Here is an 11,137-nt window from a genome sequence, read left to right as displayed (position 1 = left end):
ACTGCAGCCTGCAGTGCACACACCACCTTTCGCCTTTAGACTACTCCCAATGGAAATTTCATTATTATTAAATACAACGTCATATTAGTACTTTTGGTGATGTGGCAAAGAAATAATGAAAAGAGAAGAAAAATGTTTCATTCAGATGAAACTACGTAGTCACTCTTTTCAACGAAGTTACTCTCAAACATGTGTTGCTTATGAAACAACAAAATAAAATAATGTATTATATGAGACTATTTCAACCATAAATTAAATATATTTTTGCTTATGTGACACTTCTAAAAATAAATATGAAACCTCATTGAGAGTAGTCTTAGGCCTGCGGCCTGCCTCCCAAAAGCCCTGCTATTTAAGCACGCATGGCAGTAGCTACTCGCATGCCCTGTCTCTCAGACTCTCCAGTCTCTCTTCCCCACAAGTCCACTACTGCTACTCCAGTCCGGGCGTCCGGCACACCTCCCATGGAGGCAGCCCAAGAAAGTGAGCTGCACGGGAGGCAGGCCTGGTGGCCTTTGGACACCATGGCATGCAGCTTGGACAGCACCACCAGCAGCAGCAGTTGCGTCCACTTTGAATGGGAACGACAGCTCAGCTGGTACTTTGGTCTAGGATCATTGGGAGTTGATCCCGGCGGTCCTGATACCCATGAGCGTGAGCTCGAGCTCTTCGTCCCCAAGTGTAGGTCTTGCGCTGCGTGTGTACATGGCCTGCCCTTTTGTTTTCCTCTCCCTGCAGCTTGTGTCCATGGCGGTAACTCGTTGACTGTCATGTGTGCTAGGCATGGATTCCCCGGTGTCAGAGGCGTCAACGGCGGTCACCGGCTTGCCGACGGCGCAGAATGCGATGGCAATGCCCGGGGAGCTGGATGAACTACTCCAGGTGAGTGCAAGCTTCAGCTGCGTTAAGATTCACATGCAATTCTTGTGGTAGAATCATGGCGTCTGCTTTTTCTCGTTGGACTCAAGTTGTGTCACCTCTTCAGAATTTATGGGGTTCGGACGAGGAACCGGCTGTGGGCTTGAGTTCGTTCTGCGCTCTGAAAGAAGCGAGTGCTTTCTCTTCCCAACGTAAGAATTCGCAAGCTGGTTACTGGTTTGCTCTGAACTTCTGAAGTGGTTTAACTTGGTTTACACTCTTCCTATTTTTTACGCTAACCAAGGACTTTGGTACTGTAAATTTTCATTTATTTCATGATAGTGGTACGGTTCCAAAAACTAGGACGAACTATGATGATTATTAAATAATCACGGTGCTTGTGAAATTTATGTCCGGACCCACTCGAGATTAGCAGCACATTTGTTGCCTGTCCTGACCCATCATTTGTGCATCATGCGCCTGGCTTAGCAGGCAATAGTAGTGCAGTACTAATTCTTAGCAGAAATAGAATTTTAAACACTCACTCAGATTTTTTATTTTTGAAACGAACACTCACTCAGATTTAATCTCCATCATCACTCTCCCTTCTGAAATTTATGTTCGGCCCACTCAAGATTAGCATGATAGTGATACGATTCTGCAGATGCTGCTCATCTCTCCGTGAGCTCCATTTCGCTGACGTCGCCCACATCCCCGGAGAAAACTCTGACGCAGCCACAAGCAGAGCTTCCCAGCTCCTCCTCATCCCACTGCAGCGTGGACCCACAGGCCAGTGACACCAGTGCCACCCAGCGCCAAATCGTTCCTGCCAACTGCTCGTCGTCCAAGCGCCCGGCACCAGAAGGTACAGAAGTGCAGGCTCACTGAAAGGCACTAAACTCGCAGCAATGATTTCTCACTGCTATCCCGTGCAAAATTCTCAATCTTTTTTTTTTTTTGAGCCAACAAAATCCTCAATCCTACGCATCTGTTGATCTGCATGTCGCAGAACTGGACACGGAGTGTGGCGAGAGCAGGAAGAGAAGCAGGAAGGCGCCGTCGTCCACCGTCGGTGCTGGAACAGTGGCGCACCCGTTCACCGTGGTGAAGCCTAGCGGGGTGGACGGCGGCGTGACGCTCGCCGACATCAACGAGTGGATCCTCACGCCACCCGCGCACCCTGTTCGGCACCCCGTGGGGGAGTTTGCGTGCGCCCCGTGGGTGCCGTCCGGCAACCGGCCGGCGCCGTCGGGCAGAACGGTGGCCGGCTTCACCAGGCTCCACACCGCAGGAAGAGGCACGATAACCATCGTAAGGACAAGAGGCTGAATGAATTGTACAAGTATGAGTGCTTACTGCTTTTTTTTAAAAAAAATGTTTTTATTCCGGCCTATTATTACAAAGTTTCAGCTATGGGCTAAGAAATAACAAGCCAATAAATAGCTAAATCTCAAAAGTTCCAAACATGAATGAAGGAAAACTTTAAACGCAAATTCTATTAGAAGATATCCACTCATGCTTGATGAACACCTCCATGACTGTAGTCTCCTGATTATGGCATCCTCACTTAATAAGAATTTGATAATTAATAATTAAAGATTTACCAGAAATATATATATCTAGAGATGTATATTCACCATACATGTATACTTAGTCCGATACAATAAGTTTTATAACCGCCATAAGATAAATAAGATATACGCTGATATTCCAAACAATTTATCATGTTCTACAGTCATCCAGATATTCGATAACAATACGATTCAGGAAAGTTATAATCAGAGACTACACCGCATCGCATCGCCCGTGTTCTGGCCTGTGCGCATGTCGAGTCACGCTCCTGGACTGCGTGATTTCATCACGCCGATTCGCACCATCACGAAACAGAGTCATGCACGTATACGTCCCGTCGAGGAGACTTCGACTTGGACATGCCCGACTCGCTTGTTCGATTCCGATATGATTGCGCTAATCCTCGCACATGCTCTCTGTCCCTCGCCGTCAACTCCGCATGTCCACCGTGCTTCGTCCTGCAGCTTCGATGGTCTTCGCCCAAATTCCCACACGCAACCTCGCAATGGCGTCTATCGGAGGGTTAACTCATGTCGCAGGGATCCTGAGGGACCCCTTTTTAGAGATTTGGCCGGGGGATGATCCTGAATATGTTCGCGGGAGAAATAAATGGGTATGAATGCGATGGCCGGTGGAGCGGAATGATCTAGTGCGGAACGGAGTAAATACGATGGTATTTAGACAGGTTCGGGCCGCACGGAAGCGTAACACCCTACTCCTATATGGATACTATAAATGCCTTGAGAATGTCCCTCAAGGATGTTGCTGGTTACAAGAATGTTTATCTAACTTAGAGCCTGGGGCTCCTTGTTCTTCGGTCTGCGTGTATCTGCTGCCTTTGGGTGCTCTCGATCTTCTCTTCTCTTCGCTACCTCGAAAAACTTCTCCAAAGCCTCTAAACTTTTTTTTTGTCCGTGCTGCCGGTGGCTTTAAATACCCGCCGGCAGTAGCGTGCCCCGAACGGGAGGGGGGCACGAGTTCCAAGACATCATAAATGGAAAGGACGTCATCATAGCCTCTGTGCGAAGTGACCGGGAGTGAAAAATGCGTCCCACGCCCGGTCATCCGTCACCATAAATGCACTGGCAACGAGCGCCGTGGAGAGGGCCCACCGGGCAGCCGCAAAGCGTCCCAGCGTGCCCGCCTTGTCTTGTTCTCCTGCCACACCAGCGCGGCAGACGGAACGACTCGGCCCTTACGACGTTATCCCGAGACGGGCCGGATGGCACAGGATGGGACCCGTGCTTTTAATGACCCCACGCCCTTCTGCCAGAATATGGCAGGAACTGACACCGAGCGTGGCGGGAGCAGTTGGAGGTGACAGGCCATGCGCGCTCTTTAAATGCGGCATTGGGCCTTTGACTGGCTGACACCTCATCAGTGGGACCCTCGGGGGCCACTGTCAGGGGGCTCTCTGAGTCGTCGGGGAACCGAGTGCTCGGGGGTCACTGTTCACCTCCCCGAGCACTCTCTCCCGAGAATGTCCTTTCTTGATCCTCGGGGAACCGAGTGCTCGGGGGTACTGTTCACCTCCCCGAGCACTCACTCCCGGGCACGCTTGTACGGATCCTCGGGGGCTCCGAGCACTCTCTCCCGGAACTCCCTTCAGTGGGTCTGCGGGATACTTGGGTGCCCAGGGGGCCACCACTCGCGGCCCCGGGCACATTTCTCCCGGTACTTAGCTTTCCTAATCGTCGGGGGACTCGGGTGCTTGGAGGCCACCGTATACCTCCCCGAGCACTTTCTTCCCGGTACTTAGACTTCGCAGATCATCGGGGAACTTGGGTACTCGGGGACCACTGACTATGGCCCCAAGCGCCCTTTCCCGGGACTTAATCTTTTTTTACCTTGCGGAGGAGACTCCGCGAGATGGCACCACGTGGTGGATTGCTGGCCTAGCCTCGGGATTCGGGGACCCCCGGTTCCTGATTCACCGACAGCAGCCCCCAGGCGCATTGGCAGGCGATGCTCCCGGAACTCCCTTCAGTGGGTCCGCGGGATACTTGGGTGCCCAGGGGGCCACCGCTCGCGGCCCCGGGCACATTTCTCCTGGTACTTAGCTTTTCTAATCGTCGGGGGACTCGGGTGCTCGGATGCCACCATATACCTCCCCGAGCACTTTCTTCCCGGTACTTAGACTTCGTAGATCATCAGGGAACTTGGGTACTCGGGGACCATTGACTGTGGCCCCAAGCGCCCTCTCCCGGGACTTAATCTTTTTTACCTTGCGGAGGAGACTCCGCGGGATGGCGCCACGTGGCGGATTGCTGGCCTGGCCTCGGGATTCGGGGACCCCCGGTTCCTGATTCGCCGACAGCAGCGCCCAGGCCCATTGGCAGGCGATGGCCCAGAGACTGCGGATGGGCCCTTCATCATCAACGAGGCCGAAGCCAGTACTGACGCCACGCGGCGCGCTCTTAGATCGTGGCCCTTCCGGTCCGGGCCTCTGGTACGGCCCAATGGGGAGCAGAACGGACGCGCGTCCAAACGACTCCCGAGGCGTGTGATAACGGGACGGGCGACGCGTGATAACGAGGCAGGCGGTGCGCGTGGCAACCGTGCAAATTGAGGAAAATACGCCTGGCAACTGCTGACACCCGCACGGCCCGAGGGAGATTCGCCTGGCGGTTCGCGCTGGCCGAGGAAACCGTCCCGCTGAGCGCACCGCGGCAGGCGACGTTTGAATTTCCTTGGGGTATAAAAGGAGGAGGGGAGCAAACTACCCCCCTCTTTACGCCATCTTGCGATCAAGCTTTTGCCTTCCTTGCGCTCCTGAGCCCTAGACTTTCCTTAGGCAATCAGAGCACCCCTCTTCCCCCACCCTGACGAGATGTCGAGAGCAGGAGGAAGCCGCTGCGACAGGACTCCCGACAGCGTGCTGCCGGAGTCCCGCCTTGTGAACGAGGAGGCGGCGGATAAGGTGCGGAAGTTGATGGTGCCCGAGGGCCAGTGGGGGGCCTCGGTGGTGACGCCGGCGAACTTCCCGCCGGCGACGGACTGTCCGGGGCGCATCGTCCTCTTCACTTCCTTCGTGGCGGCCGGGCTGGTGCCGCCATTCTCGATGTTCTTCCTTCAGATCCTTGATACGTTCGGGATCCAGTTGGTGCACCTCAGCCCCAACTCCGTCGTCATCCTGGCGGTCTTCGCACACCTCTGCGAGATGTTCGTGGGGGTGCCGCCGTCGGTGGCGCTCTTCCGGCACTTCTTCGTGCTGCGGTCGGCCGGGAAGAAGAGGGGCTTCTCCACCGCGGACGTCGCCGGCTGCTGCAACTTCCGGCTATGGGACGGCCTGGGGGAGCAGTACATTCCCCAGGTGCTACGGAGCAAGTGGGAGGACTGGCGGTGCGACTGGTTCTACGTCAACGTCAGCCCCCACGACCGTCTGACCCTGCCGGAGATGGCGGCGGAACCCTAGAAGGCGACCTGGGAGGTGCCGCCGCAGGCGGACGCGCGGATGGCACCGGCCCTGGAGCGCATCGACTTCCTGTGCCAGGCCAGGCTTACTTCGGTGATGGTGGTGGCGGACTACCTGCGCCGCCGCCTGGCGCCATTGCGGGAGCGGGCCCGGCCCTGCTGGGTGTACACCGGCTCCAAGGACATCACCCGGACCCAAATCGGCGTGGAGTGGGACCTGGACAGGGGGCGCTGAGGGGCCTGCTCCGGGTGGTGATCGGGGTGGTCGACCTGAGCCGGGCGGAGCTCCCCTGGAAGGAGCTAGTGCTCTGCGCCGACCCTGACCGGGTGGCGCTGCAGGCGAAGCTGCCGGAGTTCGACGCCCAGGGGCTGGTCGACCGGCTGGGGCGCCGGAACCCTGGGACTATCCAGATTCGCAGGGTGGACGAGGAGGCCGGCGAGGAGGCCGCAGGCGATCCGGCGCAGACCGGTGGCCCAGGCGCCGCAGGCGGCGAGCCGCAGGCCAGCGATGGGGCTGCTGCAGGCAGCAGCCGCCAGGCCGGAGGAGGAGGCGCCGCCGACAGTGGGGCGGCGACAGCGCTGGAGGACAGAGGGAAGCGCCCCCGAACTTTCTTTCCTGCGCCGACGTCCCCGCCGTCACCGTCGCCTGGCGAGGAGGAGGGAGGCCAGGACGCCCAATCGTCCAGTGCGGGGCCGTCGGCGGGGGCGGCATCTGCGGTTCTGGAACCAGACTTTGATCTGCTTGGACCTGGGCTGGAGCCCGGAGACCGCACAGCGGCCCCGCAGAGCCCCCCGCGGAAGAGGAGGAGGGAGGACTCCGGGCCAACGCCATCGGACCCGGGGTACAGGATCCCGGAATCGAGGTGGCAATATCGAAGACTCAAATCTGCGTAAGTCCCCCCCCCTTTTTTCCTGAGCATGCCTTGCCCGGAGTGAGTTTGGAGACTAACCTCGTTCTTCTTTTGCAGGCCGCCTACGGGCGCCACCGGAGACCAAGGACGGTCGGAGGCGCCGAGGCCGGCTCCAGCCCTCGAGCCTAGCGCGCCCGAGCCAAGTGCGCCGTTGGAGCCGGAGCCTCTGAGCGCGCCGGCCGAGACGGAACCACAGGCGCCGCCCAGCCCCGAGCGGGTGGCAGCGGCCGCGCCCGAGCAACCGGCGCCGGCTGAGCCCGCCCCGAGCGCGTCGAGCATGGGGCGAACTACCTTGTCATGGGCGGTGCCTGCATGGCAGTTTTCGGGGACCTCGAGCCCTAAGAGGAGGCTCGCAGGGGACCCAGCGCCCAGCCGCCGCCGAGCCGACCGGCCGACCCTCTCCCAGTCGTGCTAGGAAGTGCCCGGGAGGTGATCGGGCAGCTGGAGACGGCCGTGGTGGGAGAGATGACGCAGCTTGAGGCGAGCCGCGCCACCCTTGCCGTGGAGAGGGAGCGGCTTGCCGAGGGCAGGTGCCTTTTTGAGGCCCGCATCGCCGCGGCGCGCGCCGTCAACGAGAACAAGCAGCGCACGCTGGAGGAGGAGCTGGAGGCCCTGGAGGGCATTCGCACGGAGGCCGTGCGGGAGCGGGGAGAAGCCGCCCGCTTGGCCGAGGCATCGCAGCAACAAGCTGCCAAGGCGCTCGCTAGGGAGAGCCAGGCGCAGGCGCGGGAGGAGGCGGTCCTGGCCCGCGAGCGGATGACGGAGGCCTCCCAGGCCGACTTGGCCCGCCAGAAAGGCGAGGCTGACCAGATCCGCGCCGAACTCCAGCGCCGGGAGGAGGAGCTCCAGCGCCAGGAGGAGGACGTCGCAATCCGAGAGACTGACGTCGGCATCACGACGGCGGATCTGGAAGCCCGGGAGGAACTGCTGATCCTCCGGGAGACAGAGGCTGCTGAGGCGGCTTCTGGCCTCAGCCGCTCGGGAGGAGCGGGCCGCCAAGTGGGAGTCGGAGCTGACCGCCCACGAACAGGCCCTCTCCGCCCTTGCAGAGCGGGTGAAGTAGGCTGAAGCCCAGGCGTCCGGCGCCGCCGCGGCCGGGGGTCAGGGCCTCGAGGAGCGGCTGCGGAGCGTGAAGGAGGAGCTCGAGACCGCCAAGACCGAACGGGCCAACGTGAAGCTGATGATGGAAGACATCCTTCGGCAAGCGCAGAGGTCCGTGAGGGTGGCCGGGCTCGGGCGAGTCCACGTGGAGGCTAAGGGGACGGGCATCGGCCACATCGCCCTTGTCTTCTAGAGAATCAGCCAGCGTCTCGAGGCGCTCCCCCATGCCGTCCAGGAGCTAGCCGCCCGGGAAGGGCGAGGCTTGGCCCAAGCGGTGGCCGAGCATGTCCTGGCCTGCTACCGAAGCTGGGACCCGAACTTCCCGCTGGAACCAGCTCGTGAAGGGGTGGTCGAAGCCGAGGAGGAGGCCGCCCAGGAGGCAGTTCAGGGCGCCGCCACCGAGGTGGCGGCCTGCTTCACGCGAGAGGCGCCGCCGACTCCGCACCCAGGGAGCAGCGGCGAGGGCTCCGACTTAGAGTAGGCTTTTGTAGTTTTTCTTTTTCTTTGACTTGATGTAAATATGGGAGTGATCCCTCAGAATAGCTGTCCTTTTTTGTGAATATAATGTAAGCCTTTCTTTGGGATCGCAACTCCAGTGTTCTTCTGAGTGCTTGATGAAGTTTCTATTCTTTTCACTTGATGCCCCGAGGAGTACTCAGTAAGATCGGGCCTGACCTTTCCCTCCCCAAGAATGAAGTCGCCTCGACCACTCGTCGCCCGAGCAGTGAGGCCTTCTCGGCGCGTTCAGCCCCCGAGCCCTCGCGAGTCCGCAACGGCTAAGTCAAAAGACAAAGGTACAAACTTCCTTGCTCAGGAGATAGATCGATCCAGCACGGAGCACGCCATGACCAGTGAACACTTTCCCACTCTGCGACCACTCAAACAAGTAGACTGGAGACACGTGCGGGCGGGAATGCGACCAAGAGTCCCCACGGTTTGGTGGTGCCCGAGCTAGGACGGACCGGACCGAGCACCGACAGCCCGCCCCTAGGGTCTAAGCTCCCGACCGCTCGAGCAGCTCGAGCTGTGAGATAACCCGAGAACCCCAGGGGCTCGGTAGTGCCCGGGGCCTTTTAAGCGGACCGAACACCACGACCACCATGAAAGACTTCGGTCAAACATTGCCGTACGTACGGTACACCTTTCTACTGTCCGTTCTGTCGTGCTAGGAAAAGTGGACACGTGGCAGGGTTTTTGTGTGCGAGGAGACCATCTCACCGAACAGATTAGAATACGATGGCCCCCGAGGACAGCTCGGGAACAATATATTACTGAATGTAAATTCATATGAATTTAACCACTCACCGGACAGCTGTCAACTTTTCGGCCAACCGATCCAGGAGAGGCATGCGCTCCGAGCTCGGGGTGCCCGGGAACTTGGTTCCCACGGCTGGGGCACCCGAGCATTGGGGGGCGCATGGGGAGCCCGGGGTTAGGCGATCCCGACCACTCATGCCTGAGCGGTAGGACCACCCGAGGATCCTTAGGGCCGAGCAGCGACCTAGGCACTGAGGCCCTCGCGGTCGAGCTGCTTTTGCTTTTGATTGTCGATCCTGTGACTTTAGAAAAATAGAGAAATTCTTTGTTTGGTGCGCTCTGTTAGTGCGATACTCATTATAAACTGCTCTCGCTTTCGACCCGAGACCTCTCGAATACCCAGACCGGCGGACAGAAACAGGTAGAGGCATAACACAGAGGTCCTATGGTTCGGTGGCGCCCGGGTATGACAGACCAGACCGAGCACCGATAGCCCGCCCCTGGGGCCTAGGCTCCGGACTACTTGAGCAGCTCGAGCGATAGGATTACCCGAGAACCCTAAGGGCTCGATAGTGCCCGGGAGACTACCACGACACCGAACACCACAGCCTACCACGACATATGTAAGTCAGCGGCAACTGCCCGCGCGCATACCGATCGGGATTCTTTTATCAACAGGGAAAATGAGAGAGCGAACTTTTCTTGCACAATCGAGCATCTCACCAGACAGATTAAACATATGGAATCCAGAAAAATAAATTTTGACATAAGAACGGCTCATTGATATATGTATTGTATTGACAATTTTTTTACAAGGTTGGGTGACTTACCCAGTTAGTGGTAGCCCCCGGTCAACTTGGGCGAGGGGGGGAGCCCCCGGCCTGGTTGACCTGAGCTTGCAAATATGGCCATCTACGGGAAGAACTTGCGCAGGTGCTCGATGTTCCACGCGTTGGGGAGCGGCTGCCTATCTTCTGCAGCCAACCGGAAGGAGCTTTCTCGCGGGGCACCGATCACGGTAAAGGGGCCTTCCCACATAGGGGACAGTTTATTCCTTCCTTCGCGTGACTGGACGCGTCGGAGAACTAGATCCCCCACCTCGAGAGACCGGGTGTCACCCCGTAAAACGGGAGCCACGGCTTTAGGCGCCTGAAGGGTACCTGCATCTTCTCGAAAGCCTCCTTGGAGAGGAGGTTAAGGCCTGCGCCCCCATTGATCAGCACTCTGCTGACCTTCACATTGCAGATGGTGGGGGACACTACCAAGGGTAGTCGCCCCACGCCTGCAGTACTAGCGGGGTGGTCGGCCAAGCTGAATGTGATCGGGGCGTCCGACCACTTCAGGGGCCTTACGACCTCTTCACTCGGGGTCGCCGAGTATACCTCGCGCTGCATGGTCTTGACACTGCAGCGGGAGGAGGGCGTGTACGCGCCTCCGTCGATGAAGGCGACGGTGTGCTCAGTCTCCTAGAAACCGAGCTCTGGGTTGTTGGGGGCGGCTCTGTCGTCGCCACCCTGGCGGGGCTCCTCGCGGTCCCTTTGGCGCTGCTCGATGAGGCCCTTGACCGTGCGGCACTCCGTGAGGTCATGCCACCTGGTCTGGTGAATTGGGCACCACTTCCCCGGCTCGGGCCCCACAGGAGTGGGGGCCCTTGCCGGAGCGAGAGCCCTTGCGGGAGCCGGAGCCCTCGCGGGCGCGGGCCGTCTGTCGGCGGCCGCCCGGCGTGCTTGCCGGCGGTCGGGCTCCTGGGCTGGCCCACGGGCGGGACCCTGGGCTGGCTCGACGGGGACAGCCTCGCGCCTCCTTCTCTTTTTCTTTTCCCGCCTGTCAGAGCGGGAAAGACCTGGTTGATCGGCGGCGGGGTGCTCAGGGCGCGGAACGTGCCACGCCCGAGCTTCCGCCGCCTTGGCGCACTTGTCGGCCAGCGCAAAAAGTTCCGCGGTGGTCTCGACCTCGTGCGTACCTAGCTTCTCAAGCATCCGCTCGTCGCGGACGCCCTGCCGGAATGCGACAATGACAGCGTG

The 11,137-nt window shown here is 59.0% G+C and overlaps 1 protein-coding gene across 1 annotated transcript; it reads left to right on the top strand.

Annotated features, from left to right (window-relative positions):
- The first annotated feature begins 362 nt into the window (after positions 1 to 362).
- Positions 363 to 2,243, top strand: LOC133895148 (uncharacterized). The gene is made up of 5 exons (XM_062335328.1): positions 363 to 681; positions 782 to 882; positions 986 to 1,070; positions 1,523 to 1,741; positions 1,868 to 2,243. Exons 1-5 carry the CDS (start codon positions 363 to 365, stop codon positions 2,185 to 2,187), a joined length of 1,044 nt encoding a protein of 347 aa, XP_062191312.1. The 3' UTR covers positions 2,188 to 2,243.
- The last annotated feature ends 8,894 nt before the right edge of the window (positions 2,244 to 11,137 follow it).

The sequence above is a fragment of the Phragmites australis genome, chromosome 16, assembly GCF_958298935.1.
Source record: "Phragmites australis chromosome 16, lpPhrAust1.1, whole genome shotgun sequence".
NCBI lineage: Eukaryota > Viridiplantae > Streptophyta > Magnoliopsida > Poales > Poaceae > Phragmites > Phragmites australis.
Note: the sequence above shows the minus strand (reverse complement) of the source record. Positions and strands in the feature narration are given on the sequence as shown.